This window comes from Hermetia illucens, chromosome 5 (assembly GCF_905115235.1).
Source record: "Hermetia illucens chromosome 5, iHerIll2.2.curated.20191125, whole genome shotgun sequence".
In the NCBI taxonomy this organism is placed as follows: domain Eukaryota; kingdom Metazoa; phylum Arthropoda; class Insecta; order Diptera; family Stratiomyidae; genus Hermetia; species Hermetia illucens.
Window position 1 is genome coordinate 87,360,748 of NC_051853.1, and position 18,863 is coordinate 87,379,610.

The window sequence follows — 18,863 nt, forward strand, 5'->3', positions numbered from 1 at the left end:
TACATATTCATGTCGTATTCTATTATAACTCAACTATAATAGAACAGGACGTGCATATGCTATTATTGTTTAACAAATCTATAGCGGTGGTGAAAGGGCAGTATAAGTCCCAAGGCGAAACGTGAATTGGTACCCACGATGGAGCATAAAACCTGAGAAACGCCTGCTGAACCAACAGCTCTACTACCAAACCCTATCTCCACCTCCAAATAGTGACCGCTGGGAGCTCTTCCTTAGCGAAAAACTGCAGACGGGGAAGAATGAAGGCGAGTCTCCCGTGCCTAAAAAGAGACAAATTGTACCAACTGGTCCTCCTGTCCTGGGGGTTGGATAGGGCTGACAACCCTACATGGAAAACAACCAGTACCGAAGCCACAAAAGGAACCTCGAACTGGACTGACAACATAACGACGAACCCGGCAATGTAAATGGAATAACGATTTCCTCATGGAACGTGCGCTCCCTGTACAGAGATGGAGCTGCCAAACAGCTAGCCGATACCCTGTCCCAACTTCGGAATAGGTTACTTAGTCAAAAAATGAAACTTGCTGTTATCGGCTTTGAAAACGTAAGCGAACGGCTATGCACTCTGCGCTTGTGAGGCAAATTTGGAACTATAAGCCTCATTAACGTTCACGCCCCTACAGAGGAGACTGCAGAATCGGAAAAGGATACCTTCAACGAGGCAGTAGAACGGTATCTGTTTCGCGCGGAAAGCGATCCACAAACAAACATGGGTCCCTCCAGATGGGACCACTTTCAATCAAATTGACTACGTGTTGATCGAACGCCGCCACCTCTCAGCTTTGATGAATGTCAGAACATATAGGGGGGCCAATATAGACTCGGATCACTATCTCGTTGGCATGGTGCTCCGGGCTCGTATAACAACACCACCTACAATCCCCTATGACAATCAGGTGAGAGTTAACACTGAAGCCATCCACAGCACAGCCCTCCGCAACATCTATAAGGGGGAAATGTATGACGCGTCAACAGAGGTCCTGGAGATGAAGCATCAACAAACGATCTCCATAATCGCCTGAAGAACGTTATCATAAATACGGCCACAAACATACTTCGCCCCAGTCGCAAAAAGAATCGGAACGGCTGAACGATGAATGTAACTAATGTTGCATTCTGAAAGGACGCGGGGACGCGCGGAGACTGATCACGAACTCCGTCGAGCGGAGAAGCGTTTTCACAGACGTAAAAAAGAGGCCTGGGAGAACCAACAGGCCTGTGAACTCGAAAAGTACAGGCAGCAATCGCCCCAGGCACGGACGTTTTACCAACAAGTCAGTGGGATGAAGCGTTACACACCTCGATACTCATCCTGCCGAGACAAAGAGGGAAATCTAATTTCCGACAGAATGGCATATTGGAGCGATGGGTTGAGTACTTTGATGAACTCCTCAACAACCAGAACATCGGCGAGTTGGAGTTCCCGCCAACTGAAGACGAAGTGTACAAGAAACAGTCCGTGCAATTCATCGACTTAAAAATCATAAGTCGCCAGGAGCCGATGGAATTACAGCCGAATTGGTTAAATATGGATGCGACCAATTACACCAAGCAGTTCATCAACTTATGATCAAAGTATGGGACAGCGAATCAATCAAGGCATTATCTGTCGCATACATAAAAAGGGGGATATCAGGCAGTGCAGCAATTACAGCGATATCACGTTAGTGAGTACATCTGTAAGATATTCTCCGCTATCTTGCTCGGTCGGATAGCCCCGTACGCGAAGAGCAAGTGATGGAAAAACAGTAGGAATATGAACATCAGTTGCATGATCTTTTCATCGAATTTAAGGCCGCCTATGATAGCATAGCCAGGGTAAAACTGTACCTGGCCATGAGAGATTTCGGTATCCCGACAAAATTGATAAGACTGACACATTGCGTCCATTGCGCCCTAACATGCGTCCTCTTTAACCTGGCCCTGGAAAAAGTAATCGGTGGAGGGTACGATCCTCTTTAAGTTCACCCAACTACTGGCCTATGCTGACGATATCGACATCGTACAAATTGCCTTCATCCAGATCGAACAGGCGGCGCGAGATCTTGGGCTGTACATCAATGAAGGCGAAACAAAATATATGGTGGCAACGTCAGCACCAAAAACCAACCCACCAATATCAAATCGCACTGGTCAAACGGGAAGAATAAAGATAGGAGACTACAACTTTGAGTTCGTTGTTAATTTCTTCAATCTAGGGTCGAAAATAACAACCGATAACAACTACGACGATCAAATCCGCGCACGGTGGTTTTCTGCCAACAGAGCGTCGTAATTGACGAGAAACATTTCAATAATATTGCTGCAACAGTTAAGAAAAAAATTTTCCGAAAAGAAGGAACTTCAAAGTAAACGATGAAATGCGTAAGTACCTAGTCAAAATACATCAATCTGCGTAGCTAACTATGCAATCATTTTTCACTCTTTATCCGGTCTAGGGCTGTCTTTATTAAAAACTCTAGACAACCCAGCTTTGGGATTCAGCTGGTTGCCCGTCACTGTTATGATAATGAAGCTCAGACACAATGTTATTGAAAACTGGGACTGTATGGATACCCTACCCTCAACAAATACAGAGAGGAGTGTAAGGTAAGCTTGTAGTAGTTCGCAGAATTTGGAGGCCTCATCAAATTTAGCTCCCCTCAGGGATAACCTGTGGAAAACATACTCTGCACTTCAACAGAAAGCCGACATTTAGTACCTACGGTAAGATCAACCACAAAGGAGAATATAGTTACTCCCATAGTGGGAGGAAACTCAAATAAATTTTCCAGAAAACTAAAGACAAGGGCTCGGCAGAAGAAAATCTCAGCCACGGAGAAAGAAGCCTTCAGGCTAAATTCCACCTGTCAGAAGCTTCTCTACCACGAGAAGATGAAAACAAATCGGGGAACCGGAAGCTAGACGCTTCAGGTATAAAAGGTTTTGTGTATTTCTTTTATAAAGTCATTTGAGTGTGCATTCATCCCAATAGAACCTAGCACGTATTATATGCATATATTATGTGAGAATATCCACTTTCGTGTGATATTGACAGTCAAAGTCTTTTATAACTTTGTTAGTTATAGTGTAATTTTCACCAAACTTGGCAGAATCATGCCCTATACTAGCCTACATTGCTGCAAAATTTCGTGATTCTAGGACGAACTTAAGAGGGATTTGCAGTCAACTACTAAAAATTATAATAATTTACTATTATTAAGTTTACTTGAGCAGATATCGGTATGGAGAATATGTCGGAGTCTAAGCACTATATAGTGGCAGCCTCCTGATTTTTTTCAAATTTTTCGGTTAGTTTCTGAGAATGGATCCGTTAAAGAAATGATCACTTACGACCCCCCGCACTCCCCACCTTTTCAACAAATGTAAAAACTAAGATCCGTTTCGGAAAGTAATAATTAAGACCTTTAATCTGATACCCCACATGACGATATTTGGTGAAAAAAAATGTACACCCCCCTTCTGCATCTATGGGGTGAGTGGTGAGATATACTATACTACATCGACGGCTCGAAGAAAAAACAGCATTTTGGATAAAAACGAGATGTGGGCTTTTTCCTTGGGATAATATGCGACGGTCTTTCAGGCTGAAGTGTATGGGGTCCTAAGAGGAGCAACCTGGGTGATTAAAGAGCGATTGAAGATCAGGGGCATCGTAATCTGCCGTGGTAGTGAAACTGCCAAGGGCATTGAACAGTCCTTTGACTATTTCAAAACTGTAGAAATCATTTAAATCGTTCAATTTCCCCCATGCTGGGACCAGAACTTGCAATTGGAGTGCCAATAGCATTCGCCAATTCTGCAATAAAAAACTGGAAACAATCTACCATACTATAAGATGATACGTGTCCATCCTGACGAAGCGGAATCCACGGAATATTTCCTATGTGATTGTCCCGCCTATGAACGCATCAGGAATCATATTTTTGTTGTTGATATACTCCAGCTAAAGCGAGAGGCATCACATGTACTAAAGGAAATCCCACAAAACAAACGAATCTGAGATTTTCCGTTTGACATGGCATCGAATATAGTGGACTAATGCGGTCTGAGCACTCAGAGACTACGTCTCTCTCCCACCCCATAAACACACACATCCCCGTGTTTTAAAAGGTCAGTAACGGTAAAAGATCTCGGGAGTGATCCTGCTGCTTTTATCTGTCCTCGCACCAGGGTCAACCAAATCCGTCTTACTAATTTTGTCAGAAATACAAATTCTCTCATAACCATGTACAATTTTACACTGGCTATCCGGGTAGCTGAGTGGTTAGAGCACAAGGCTATCGTACGGAAGGTCGCGGTTCAAATCTCGCTGGCGGCAGTGGGATTTGTATCGTGATTTGACGTCGGATACCAGTCGACTCAGCTGTGAATGAGTACCTGAGTCAAATCAGGGTAATAATCTCGGGCGAGCGCAATGCTGACCACATTGTCTCCTAGTGTACCGTTACGGTCTTGAATGAAGTGCTCTAACACACTTCAAGGCCCTGATCCAATATGGATTGTTGTGCCAACGATTATTATTATTATATTATTATTATAATTCATAAGCGGTGATGATGGTCATACTTCAGCAATTTTTCCATCGATAACCACAGAGATAAAATCTGATCTATTACTAATTTGCTTGAAATGAAATCTCCTTGTTATGAACTGATAATATTTTTTCTATCTAGTGTTAGTTAGCAGGAAATATTTTATAGATGGTACTCAGCAACATAGTACGGTAAAATTACTGCATTGAATGATACCTCCTTTTTATCGAAGGAGTAGATAATGTCTCATTGCCAGTGATTATAATAATAATAATAATCGTTGGCACAACAATCCATATTGGATCGGGGCCTTGAAGTGTGTTAGAGCACTTCATTCAAGACCGTAACGGTACACTACAGTAGACTGTAGGAGACAATGTGGTCAGCATTGCGCTCGACCGAGATTATTACCCTGATTTGGCTCAGGTACTCATTCACAGCTGAGTCGACTGGTATCCGACGTCAAATCACGATACAAATCCCTCTACCACCAGCGAGATTTGAACCGCGACCTTCCGTACGACAGCCTTGTGCCCTAACCACTCAGCTATGATTATACATTGATTTAATGTACCAAAAATTGGACCATAAGCTGATGAACTGCTTGGTGTAGTTCCTTCAACATTAATTTATACTTGTCGAGATCCAATTACCGAAATACTGACTTTATTATTGGAAAAACAAGATCGACACCCGCTTCAAATAAACCGGCAACCGCTAGACAACTTTATATATTTATATTATGCTGAACTCCAACCCACTAGAAGAATGATTTAAAAATGCAAGCAACAACATTCTTTCGTTGAAATGTACCACATCAAAATGATATGAACTCAGATAACAGTGCAATTTGAAAAAAAAATGTTAGTAAAAACTGATTATCCGGCGTTGAAACGACTTATCGATCTATCTAGAAGGATGAAGAATCTTGATTGCAGAGGAGGCAAGGATAAAGGACGCAATGATTCTAGTTTTAAAATACCTCGCTGATGTTGAAATGTATTTATCCGAAACAATTACTGCCGTAAATGAGTGTCTGAAATATGTTCAACTGGCACTCGAGTAGGGACAAACGTCGTAACGATACATCTGCTCGCATCAGAGGCGCATTATCACTACGAAGCAAGCTATCAAATGCCTTGAAGTCATGATGGTTCCTAGGCTAGACTTCAAGTTCTGGCAAACATGATGCCAAATGTCGGGGACCTGCGATTTGTTGGATTTTAAGGAGAACTGTCCTAAGAATATGTTTCGCCTTTGCGGTGTGACACACACCATTGCTGGAACGATAACGATGTTGACCGATGAGATCGGCGGTGTTCTTACCGATGAGATCCAGTTCCCCTGACCCATAAATAACGCCAAAAGGGACGAAACGAACGATAGGCATGATCGGAAAAGGGCACCAATTGATTACCAACATCCGCCAAGCTGCACACACCGCCCTATTCACGAGAAGTGGAACTTCACCAGATGTTATACGATTAAGAACCGAGATGGAGTGCTCCTTCCATCTCTTCAGCTGCTCTTCATTGTGGATGAGAAGCTAACTGTTAACGCCCTTCACTGAGCCCATTGAAAGATTTTCGATCACCCGCAACTTCTTTCATTATACAGTATACGGTTCTGTAATCATTATTTGCGGCAATTCGTATTTCCCTGACCAGCTCAAGGGTGAATTTCCATTTGCCACTTTACGCGCTACACCGCAATCCCAGAGATTTCTCACGGAATCAGAGCTCGAGCGCGCCATTCCTTCCAACGCTCGCAGCGATTAATCCCTTACGTTCATCGATTCGCTTCTGATAAAAAATATAGTAAAACAAAGCTGTTACTAAGGTTTTGTGTGAAACGATGACACCTTGGGAAAGGGAGGTGTAAAATTTTTTTCACAGAATATGATCATGTGGGGAATCAAATGTAATGGTTTGATTAGTACTTTTCGAAACTTTTAGCTATGTACGAAACTTGCACAGGCATTTTCTCATACAAGATGAACGCCAAAACCTTTATATCCGAACCAACCTGCTTCCTTGTTTTCATGTAAATTTATTGCAACCATAGAGACATAGAGTGTCGATGTTACTGAATAGTGTACCATACTAAATGTATATATCGTACAAGCTCCATGCTAATGGAACAATCGCGCTCTGAATTTTTTTTTACAAAAATCCCACATACTATAGACAGAGCTTTCGAATTTCAATTGGTTTGTATAATACGGGCCGTGCCGAATCTGAAGTAATCTGCTTTATACCATATCAGTGTATATAATTTGACTGTTAAGTGCAAACAAACTTTGATTCACTGGTCATATATGATGATCGCACCAGCTAAGTGTTCTCTCCTCAATGGGTGATACCCCTTTCCTAATTGAAGTTTGCTCATGTATATGCTCACAGCTGTCTTACTCATTATTAGATGTAAAAATATTTAAACGGAATCACAGTCAGATAATAAAATAAAAATTTCGCAAGCAATATAAAAACAATTTAAACAGCGATGAACTACATATGCTATATCTCGCGAGTCCTTAACTACTCAGGAAGGTAAATCTACAGCGTGTAGATTTAGTATATGTTGGCATGTGTTGATCTGTCAACACGAACGATGGCTGGCGAAAAGTGAAATGATTTGATCTTATCAATTGTCTGCCATAAAGTAACAATTCCCTTTCGAAAAGTTAGAAGAGTTTTAAACGCATCAAATTAGACAGCTGTGGCAAAACGTTGACAGAAACTCACCAGCCGAATACTGACTATAAATTTCTCTTACATTTTATCTTATCACATCAGCTGGCCTCGATTATTTGCTTCACCCTTGCTCTTTTCACCCCACCTACTGTTAGAAACAACCAGGTTCCAGAAATGAAGGCAAGGTTCTATTGGCACTTTCATAAAACATAAAGAACGATATCAATTCATATCAATAACTATTGGAGATTAATCATGGAATCATGGAACTTAATCAAGAATCATCCGGTCGAACTTTCTACTTAAATGAAAACTTCGTTCAAAATGTTATCAATTTTGAGACGTACTATCAAATTTTCGGTCGTAAACATTCTTACGATTTACCTTACATTTTTTCATTCCACAAAGTTTCAAGGGTTGCCAATTTATCGGAAGATTGATAAGGGGCTTGAACTTCAAACTCGCCTATAAAAATAGAATTTAATCTGCAAATTATTTCAAATGATGCAATATCATTATAGACGTTGATAACTTTTAACATTTTTGCAATCAATTGTCCCCAAGAGCATTTCTTGAATCATTTAGACTATCAGCTGGAAAAAAATAAATCATTGGAGAATTCGGCATGTTTACTTTGAGATTCTACCAAGATCAGCTGGAATGAAATATAGTCAGCTTTAATATTTGGCGGTTTCCATAACAAAGGTCGTACGAAAAAAATTGTCATTAGTCAAAATACTTGTATCGGTGTTTTACGTTGTGAATGAAGTTCTGAAAAGACATGTAAAGCTCCGACTTTTCATTCTAGCAACTTAGCAGGTAATGATATTTTGTATCCCAGGCAAAAAAAATAGGAAAGGAAAGGAAAGGAGGATAGCAAAGGACTGCACTCTCGATACGATTTGATCTCTCGATACATGAGTATCCTAATGAAATGTCAATCCAATGCCTGATGGAATTCAATTTACAATTCACTTAATAAAGCCATCTTAAATAGCAGGCCCATTGTAAAAAGCAAAACCAAATCTAAGTTACGCTCTGAGTTTGATAAATTTGTAAGGGTTTAATAGATAATTTCAAGAGCGCAGGGTTAGGAATACACCTGGCATCATTGGAGGGAATCACAGAGTTAAACTTTGTTAGTATTTACCAAGCCAGCAATTTCATTAAGTATTGGTTTCTTCAACTTTGGAAGCTCCTCTTCCTCCACAAAGCTTGATAACTCGAACAGATCTGAGCTACTCCTCGTCATATTGGACAGATACCTATGCAGGCGGAGCCTAAAAGATAGTGTTTGCTACATTGCCACTTCTTCGATAAGGATCAGCAGAGCAAGTCCTGTCGAATTAAAATCTGTTCGTCGTCATTGCTCATGGTAATCAAATTGCCCAGAATGATGATTTACTTGGAATAAGGATTTCCGGACACGATAATGAAAATGGCAGTGTGTTCTCATAAAGACTATGCTCTGTATAGTGCTAAAAAACGAGTGAATTGCTTGATTTCGATGCGATATGGTACTTAACCGTTAAGTCGAAACACCCGATTAGTCCGGTATAAGAACGACAAATGATAGAGAATATTTGGCGGTAAGGGACAATATAACAAAGTTAAAAATTTCAATTCAATATATCGTATAAATCCAGTAGATAATAAAAGTGTGATGACTATTCAGATAGAATTAGACATGAATGTAAGATTGGAAAACGGAAAGTCTGGTAGCTATAGTAAAACAATTTTTATACGGAACGGTAAGTTCAGTGTAATAATTGATATTATTCTATTTCCGATAATTTTCTAGGATGCAAGCTAATTTTGAGGACGTTTCGCTACAATTCCACACTGGTTCACTCCGGGTAAAATGAGAAAAAAAAATTCCAATAGAAAGTACTGGGTGCAATAACACACTATTTGTGGATATGGTTACTTCCGACAAGTTGCTCCACCTCATAAAGAACACTATAATCAACAGACAAAAGACAACGCGCAAATCCCCTTTCAGCATATAGCACCGAAGTCCCGTTTTCCCAGAATTTTCTGGAGAGTCCCTAGAGTTAGAGTCTCAGGGCAAACATAAACGGCAAATTTCTGTTAGTATACTATTGAATGAAAACTCTACAAGACGGGTCGAAATGGGTCAAAGGAATACTGCCTTACAAGGGAGAAGCATGCAGCCAATTTTTTGAAGAAACAGTGTGTATGTAGAGCCTAGTCGCGAAGTACTTTGAGAGCCTATCGTATTTTCTATTCGACAACCCAATACGTGGTAACGAAATTTGTTAACTTCCACAGACTCACTATTTTTTGGATAATACTTCCGTCGAGTTTTCGCGGCACCATCAGGCAGTATCTGAAGCTCACGTTTATAAAAATAGCAAATTCACTATTGGTGTCTGGCGCCACGTTGCGTGAAAATTTTAAGGAAATATCAACCTGGAACTAAGACCATTTGGGCTATTAAATTGAAAAAGGCAGAGCTATATCATACACGGAAATTACGGAACATGTACGATCAGGCTAGCATCTGCGTGTCGTCCAATTGAAATGTCCCGGCGACTGGCGCTTGCATGCCTCTATATTAGCCAGGCTCGGGAATTTGTTGTAGTCATTTCAGCCCCTCTTGTGCAACTTCAAAAAACTTCGCATGTTTTAAGGTATTCTAGTGTTAAATGAAAAAAACTATAAAAAGGCGCCGGTCTCAGTATCCAGATATTGTAGGATGAGAACGAAAAGAAATAGAAAAGCGCGTGCTAGTAATATATCAAGTGGCCAGTAACCAATTCAATACAAATATTTCTTTAGTTTTGATGTAAATCACCTAAATTTGCCCATACATTTTGAATTTTGGCAGTTTGACGAGCTTTTGAGCATAGCGTACCCATTTTTTGGAAAAGGGCTCCCAAATTCGCAAAATTTAACACATTCCTCAAATTTTAGGTGTATGGAGAATGAAAACATGTTTGGAGAAAAAGTCTTACTACTACTGAATGGAAACCGTTCGACGCAGGCTTCAAAATATGCTAATAGAATTAACACTAGAATAACCCCTACAGAGGCGGCAGAAATTTGTATAGAAATGGAAAATTCATCTATTGGCAGGGGAAACCGCGAAACGTTCTCGATATGGTGGGATATAAAATTTAAAGCAACAAAAAAAATCGCAAAAACAGGACTCGATATATAAAAGGTTTTGTGTTTTTCTTATATGAAGAAGAAGAAGAAATGTCAATGTACGTTAATCCTTCGAACAGCTAAAAATTCAAAGTATTCCTTCACGTACTTCCAAACTTCAATATATACATACAGTGACTCACAAAATTGATTGATGTAAGGGGCATGAGAGGCGATAAATACCGAAAAGTAGTAGAAATATGCCACAGCCTTCAACACAATTACAAACTGAAAATATTTTCAGAAACTGTTTGATGAACACTGCGAACTGCTGGTTTTAGAAGGCGCTCGAAAGTTAAGACATATTGGCTAACAGAGACACCAGATATTGCGGTTGGCGTTCGCAGAAAAAATAAAACCTGCGCTAAAAGTGACCGGGCGAAGATTATATGGTCATATGGGACTAAAATAAAGCGTTTTGGATTGGACGGCCGTGAATGGGTGTAGACGAATTGTGGAGGGAAAATACAATCATATAGAGCCCACACTGAAGTTTCCATGAGGCTCAATTATGATATGGGACTGTCTGTCAAAAAAGGTACTGCGCGATTGGAGAGAAGAATGACAGCGGACTATTATTATATTAAGATTCCACAGGACAGTTTGTTTGCCACCACGGGAAATTTCAAATTAATGCTTCGAACACTGTCTTTTGAACATGAAAATGATCCGCTGCGACCAGCAAAATTAACCATCAAATGCCTTCAGGCGTGCGGAAGAAAAACGTTAGACTGGCCTCTCCAATATCCACACCTAACCCCATCGAACCCCTCTGGACTGTTGTAAACTGGTCGGTCACATGGGAGTCGGGGATACTAACCGAATAGTGGCGAAATGTGGAGGATACATGGAACACAATACTATAAGAAATTTGTGAAAATCTAGTTTGTAGTATGACTATGAGAATCCAGGATGTACTAGATGTCATAGGAGTGTCCAAAATATTATATTAGCTGTATTTTTTCCATATAGACGTGTGAAGTCCCAAAATTGATCACGTTGAAGTGTTGCATAACTATTAGTCTTTTTATTGTATTAAAGAAATTTATTTAAATTACTTTCCTGCTTTTGTTCCTTTCTAATTTATTGTTTGAATAAAATAAATATTGTAAGAAAATATCAAACGTCGCGATTGAAAATTATTATGATAAACAAACATTGCCCATTACAGCTTACTGGTGCATACGTACATATATGTGTGCATCTTGATTGCGAATACCACTCCCACTGAAAACACATCACACGCGCAAACTTAATGCACATGTATATGCTTATCTTACCTTGAGAAACAAGACGAGTGAAATACAAATAACAAGAAAAAAAACTCAAAATAAGATGTTTCCATTCGGTCTTCATAGCATATATCGTCGACACCATCTTAAACTAACGAATGTGAAATAATATTATTACATTGTTAATAAATAATTAATATTAAAACAACATCACAGGACTAGAATGGAACCCCATGTGGGGTATAATTAATTGTAAATTAGGAAAAATGTCCTGCATTCTTATAGAAAACTGAAAATCAGTTTTTTGCTCTTTTGAAAACTACACAAAATCACATTCGTTAGTTTAAGATGGTGTCGACGACGCATACGTAGGGCCTTCCGTGTTTCAGCCCATTCACTTTATTGTGGCATTGATGTATTTTGCTATATACATATATAGAACATATCCTATGTATGATATCATACATCATACAAAATTGGAACTTTGATCTAAGGTATTATCTACGATGACTTTGTTAATAAGTGTAAGATTTCCTTCAAAGGAAGTAGTATTCCCCTAAAAATCATAACTCACCAAGTTTAACAATAATAGTTAACTGTATATCGGAGATTTCGTCGTTATATAGGCTACGGAATCGTCCATTCTCATGTAGGGGGTCAAAAATTCTTCGGAGGATTCTTTTCTGTAACGCGGCCAACAGTTTGCAGTTTTTTTTTTTGCTAAGAACCCAAGTCTCCGAGAAATACGTGAGGACTAGCAAGATCATTGTCTTGTACAGTAAGAGCTTTGACCCTATGGTGAGACGTTTCGAGCGAAACAGTTTTTGTAAGCTGAAGTAGGCTCTGTTTGCTGCCAACAACCGTGCGTGAATTTCATCGTCATAGCTGTTATCGGTTGTGATACACCATGGACCATCAAATCTTCGCTTTTTTTTTACAAAAATCTTCAAAATGGCAGTTTGATCGCAGACAGAACTTAAAGAGTCGGCCCATCTCCGAATAGAATATAAGGTGAAGTTGTCAAGAAAGCCATGCCTCAACGTCATCTGACGGTAGATGAATCGCGGTACATCAACCGAGATACTTGGCTTTGGAATGACGATGTTGAAATGAAGATCCGTGAAAAGAAACGCCGAAAAAGAAAAGTAATCCAGCAGAATGTTCAAATTACCAATTATGAACGGTAAAAAAACTAATTCATAAAGATTACCAGTTTCCTTATAAATTGGAATCACGTTCTTTGACTTGATAATCGTTGCTTCAATGAAAGCTTATTATAATTATGAGAACAGTATACACATACATAAATGTAACAACACATGTGTACTTCGTTGGCGTAAGAGCCGGCGGGCACAACGCGGCTTGGCAGGAGTTCTCAGCGCACACAGACGGCGGGCAATTACTAACGTTCTAGTTATGTTACAAATATTGTGCGTGAAACATGTTCTCCTCTAGATCATCTTTTGATAAAGAGGTAGCACTGCTTTAGGAGAAATTAATACTCTTTTTGCTGAATTACTCAAAGATGAAGAATGATCCTTTATATTCATATGTCAATAAATAGCTTCAATGAATTCTATAATAGAATATGATATGCAAAAGTAAAATACCAACCAGAGAAAACCATTCATGCAAAAGAAAGGCTGGCAGGGGAATGTCCTGAATAACCCATATGATGTAATTCACATCTTACTCAAACCATTTATTAGTGCCTGGGTGTAGAAGAAATTCCAATATAACCCATGTACCTAGGCAGAGAATGTTTGTTCTCTGTTGCAAGAATTGTCATTGACCGCGGCGTTCTGACCGCCGCCAGTGTGCATTGCTATATAAGGGAGCACATACTCGTATTACAATAAACGCAGAATGCTTACTGTGTGCGCGGGCTTTAACGTTGCTTCATTTACAATCCATTTTGCAAAAACTAAACAAATCAGAACTTACCTTAACATTACACATCTGATCTCTCCAGATTTTCGATGACAACAAAAATTCCATGTGTTTCATTCGCCACAATGGCCTAAACAGAATTTGATAATTATGCATCGAAGGTTCCAGCATTGTCGCCAGCGGACCACGTACAGTATATTGAAGCGAAATAATGTCCCATCCGGTGTCACCGTCAAATGGATTCAACAACCTCACGTCCAAATGGTTAAGAATTTCTGGATCGTCGTATTGAGCATTTGTCGATCTTATTGCGGCATCCATAATCGATGATAAATCGTAACAGTAAAGTTCTTTGCCTGGCCGATCAAGTTCAGGTCTGTAAAAAAATATGTTGCAAAACTGCTAATTGGGAAAACAATGAATAAAGCTACTTCAAATTTTCCATCAAGATTCCAATGAAATCTCCTTGACCCAATAGCAAATATCTTCTCATTGCCTGTAGATGATCCAACAGCTTATGTGGACCCATTACAATATCCAAGACCTTCTTCGAAGTGCTCAGATATATGTTGTCAATCATCGCATGGAGTTTAGTGTCCGCCACATTCGCGAAAACATTTTCAGCTGCAAAACAATTTAATTTAGTTATACTTTACAGTAATGATCTCTATTGCATTACCATTTGTTTCAAATAATTGTTTTAATTCCTCTCGTCCTTTTATTGGAGTTTTGTCCTCACATACTTCGCGCAGAAAATTTATACTCTTTCCAGTGACTAGAATTTTATTGGCTAAATCGGTGGAAATAAAAGATGGCAACATAGAACTTCGTACTCGGTATTTATCATGCCACAGTCTGTCCGGTCCCACTTCATGCAAACACTCAATGAAAAATTCACCGTGTGGATCGATAATTTCTCCTTCCAGTAACCAGCGAGCCAGCATTATTTGAAGGGGACCACAGACAGCAATCAGCAATTCTTTCACTAAAGATTTCACCATTGGATCGCCATTACTAAGAAACTCGTATACTATTGATGCAAGAGCACCACCCTTTTTCTCTTGGCACGCTTCGGCTATCGTTGCCAGCCATTGCAATCTCTGAAGAGGATCCACAGCCCAAACCATTACTTTCATAAGGGTTATTTTTTCACTTGTAACACCTGGCCACTCTTGGTAATTTTGTTTTCGTTGCCTGTTTAACTGTGAATCAGATCATATATAAATCATCTAGTCTTAACTAAGCGACTACGAAAACACACCTGCTCTTGGAGCATTGCAACCAATCCATAATATTTTGTCAGTTCATTTTTAAGAGCCGACACAAATCCTTGACCCATTAAACCTAATGCACAACGCCCACTTTTAGAATCCGTGAATGAATGAACTTGGTCGTGATAATATCTGGGAAACAAACTTCCTAAGTAATCGTGTAAAAAGCACTCCAAATATCCTACCCTAATTCCGATAATCGAAGTAGCATCCCCGCCTGGATAACGTTCAAAGATCTTGCCTTCGGATCAAGTTTGAATCCTCCAGATATTAAATCTTTCTTTAAATATTTTCCCTGAATGCCCGTGAAGGCGTAGATCACATTTTGTACTAATTCATCGGTCAAATCACTGGAAGCACCAAGAATTTTATCTTTACCATCTCGTGGTGAACTATCGCTACTGTCCGAGTTTGGCGGAATACCGGATTTCCGAATTGGGGCAATCTTAAGATTGCTTTCTGATGACGAGGCGCATGTGAATATGTTTGGCTGGAAATGAAAATTATCAGATATTTTAATTTCAATTTACGGACAGTATTTTTTATATCAATTTACTTATTCAAAAAACAATTAAAAGCTTACAAATTTACAGAATTGCAACACGATCTTCGTAAACGACAAAGCAAACTGAAAACAGATGGACCTTCTTTTTTTACATGCCATGTAGATCATTGTGAAATGTTGGCACCATCGACAATCAATAAAAGTTGCCAGTGGCAATGCTACCTATTACTGGAGAATCCCGATCGATGCTTTCTTTGAGCATCTAACATTGTAATCGTAACCGAGGATCTGAATTGTAAAGTGGGTTTTGATTACACTTTGCTCGGTTATATGATGAATATGGCCTTGATGACTGTAATAACAACAGCAGCTGGAACCTGTCTAGTATGCCATTAACTCAATTAAGTTTCCATTCACATCGGAATCAGCATTAAATCGTAAGATTTGTCTTCTGGATGCGCGAAACAAAATAAACGGTGAAACAGCTCCGGCCCAGAAACAACACGAATGGGTTTTCATAATCCCGATGTCGTTCAGCAGCGGAGACAAGCATTTTGAACACCGGAAATCTTAACGGACACCAGAATATATGGGAAACATGAAGTCGGATCAAAAACACTTTGAACACTTGAAATCAAACGAATTGACGAACGTGAAAAAATAAAAAACATATTCCATAAGAATTTCTTCCAAACCATCTCCATGATGCATAAAACAATTTGTTTGGCTTTCGGAAGATAGAAACACTTTTATCTCACGTTCCGAAACCAAACACGGCTTTAATGATTTTGTCAACTTTACATTTCAGCGACGAGGTGGAGGAAAACGATAAATCCATCATAAATATATTTTATAACAAAACGAAAGGAGGTATCGACACTTTCGATGTGTTGAAAACTAATAAGCAACTGCCCGGTAAACAAAGAAAACGGATCTTGATTAACTTGAGCGATCAGCTGGTGTATCAACAAATAAAGGCGGGAAGCAAAATAGGTCTACATACTGAGCATCGGCTGAATATTGATTTGGCTCTTGGTGAACAGATGATGTTTTCCTAGTGTCTAACAACAAAAATGATCTCGAGCAACTCTTCCAAAAATGGAATGATTGCCTCATGCAACACGGTCTCAGATTGAATCTGAATAAAACTGAGCTTTTGACGAGCGATCCCAATGAAACAGGCACAAGCACTATCAGCAGCAGTGACCTACCCAGAACTGAGCGATTTCAATATCTCGGGTCAATGCTATCAGCCAATGGAAAACTGCGTTATGAAATTGCTTCACGCATTAACGCAACCTGCATGAAAGGGCGTTCGACATATCAACGAACGTCTCAAATCTAAAATTTACTGTCGTCCGGTCCTGTCGCTTTCTATGATTCTGGGTGTGCCGACCCCGCTTGTGAACGGGACAAAGGCTGAAGAAAAAGAAGAAGAACTTTCTCCAACCCAACGATATAAGTTGGACATTCTGGGCCTAAGTGAATATGGTGGGATTCTGGAGAGTACTCCTCTCCCTCTTGTGGCAATATGCTTTTGCACCCTAGAAAGCCAAATGATAGCAAACGCTAATCCAGTGTCGGGTTGTTTCTAACGGTTTCTAACCGTAAGGCCTCGGAATCAGTTTTTGACAAGATTCTGATTGCGAATTTCGGGTCTAAGCTACGGAGCATCACAATTTTACAGTGCTATGCATCAAAAGAGATTTCTGATATAATGAAGAAGGTAGCTTTCTACGAGTTCCAGTGAGGCTTCTCAAAGGTGAAATTGTGATCGCGATCCGAATGCCAAAGTGGGCATTGACATGCCTTGCTCGGATATGTAATAGAGAAGTTGTCTGGCGACCGTACCGATAATGATGCAAGGTTTGTGGATATCTGCAGCTTCCGCCGCTTCGTCATTTGTGGCACATTGCTCGAGTACAGAACTTGTCTTAAAGCCAGTTGGGTTTCAACTGTAGATTTAGGCGTTGTCTTCTGGATGTGGGTAAGAAGAGAGGAATTAAATGGACTGCGAAAGAGACCTGATGCCGCTTACCTTCGCTTTCGTGTTGGGTCCGCAAATTCTAGCAGAGTTGGAGAGCTGCAACCATCCCAAATTCAATATCAACCCCTTATATATGTACTATCTTGCTAATGCACTGAGTAACCTGCCGGAGTATATCGATTAGCATTGGGCCATTGTCAAAAATTCTCTTTTCTCGGGTGCTATGCAGGTGGTTGGCCACATTCCTAAGGAGCGTCATAAGATCTGGCTGGCTGTGAAATCATGGAAGCGGATCGATAAACGGAATGAAGACTCTATTGACCGCTGCGCTCAAACTCCGATACCATGCAAAACCCCAGGAAGTTCAACGTGGTGTTGATGACGGACGTGATGCGCTCAAACTCCGGTATCGTGCAGTTCAACATGGTGTACGACAAAAAAATATTATTTCGCTGTTAAAGAAGTGGAAGATGCTGCAGATAGCAATAATAATAATAATCGCTGGCACAACAATCCATATTGGATCAGGGCCGTGAAGTGTGTTCATTCAAGACCGTAACGGTACACTACAGTAGACTGTAGGAGACAATGTGGTCAGCATTGCGCTCGCCCGAGATTATTACCCTGATTTGACTCAGGTACGCATTCACAGCTGAGTCGACTGGTATCCGACGTCAAATCACGATATAAATCCCTCTGCCACCAGCGAGATTTGAACCGCGACCTTCCGTACGACAGCCTTGTGCTCTAACCACTCAGCTATCCGGACACAGCAAATAGCAATGACTTCGAAAATATATACCGCATCACGAAAGAACTTGTACGAGCGATGGTCCTGTGAAGTACGTTAATGGTAGACTTTTCAGCTAAAGAGGTGGAAGGAACACTTCACCACTGTTCTTAATCGTATCCTTCCGGTGAAGGTCCTCCTGGATGAAATGGCCAAGCAGAAGAAAAATCATTTTGGTAATCAATACTACTTCCACTCATATGCAAATCTTGGGAATCCGAGAAATTTCCCAGAGTGGAAAAAAGGAGATGAACGTTAAGACTCCAAAGGGCACCCGTTTTGAGCGCCATAATTAGAGGGTTATCTGCGTATTCCCCCCCTGTCACAAAGATCAAAGCTAAAATAAATCTAATAGCATATCAAATGGAACATTTCGAAAACGTGATTAACACAGAGCATGCTGGATTCCGCTCCTGCATTTACAGCAACAACATCCTACATATCATTTTGAAATAGCATGCAGAGAGTAGATTTTCGCTCTTCATCGATTTCGAAAAAGATTTCGATACCCTGAGCAGAGAGTATATTTGGCGTGCTCTACGTAGGAAGAAAACTCCAGAGATATGAATAGCTATTATCAAAATGACATATAATGGCGCAAAATGTAACGTGCTGCATCACGCTAAAATTTTAGAGGAATTTGAGACCAAAAGCGGAGGCTGTCAGGGTTGCAACTTATCATCGATATCATTTCTTTTTGTTATCGGTGACGTTCTTGTCCGGAGGCCATGGAGGATTTCAATGGGCGATGACATCTTCCCGTTC

At 40.0% G+C, this 18,863-nt stretch overlaps 1 protein-coding gene across 2 annotated transcripts in view; it reads right to left on the reverse strand.

The window, feature by feature from the left end:
- LOC119657322 (gamma-tubulin complex component 3) overlaps positions 1–18,863 on the reverse strand; it is a 34,353-nt gene that overhangs the window by 10,305 nt on the left and 5,185 nt on the right. For both annotated transcript variants that reach the window (XM_038064183.1, XM_038064184.1), the window contains exons 4-8: positions 15,002–15,306; positions 14,807–14,948; positions 14,225–14,747; positions 13,977–14,169; positions 13,600–13,921 (exon numbers count right to left, since the gene is read on the reverse strand). In XM_038064183.1, the coding sequence (XP_037920111.1) occupies positions 13,600–13,921; positions 13,977–14,169; positions 14,225–14,747; positions 14,807–14,948; positions 15,002–15,306 (1,485 nt within the window). The remainder of the gene's footprint in view (positions 1–13,599; positions 13,922–13,976; positions 14,170–14,224; positions 14,748–14,806; positions 14,949–15,001; positions 15,307–18,863) is intronic.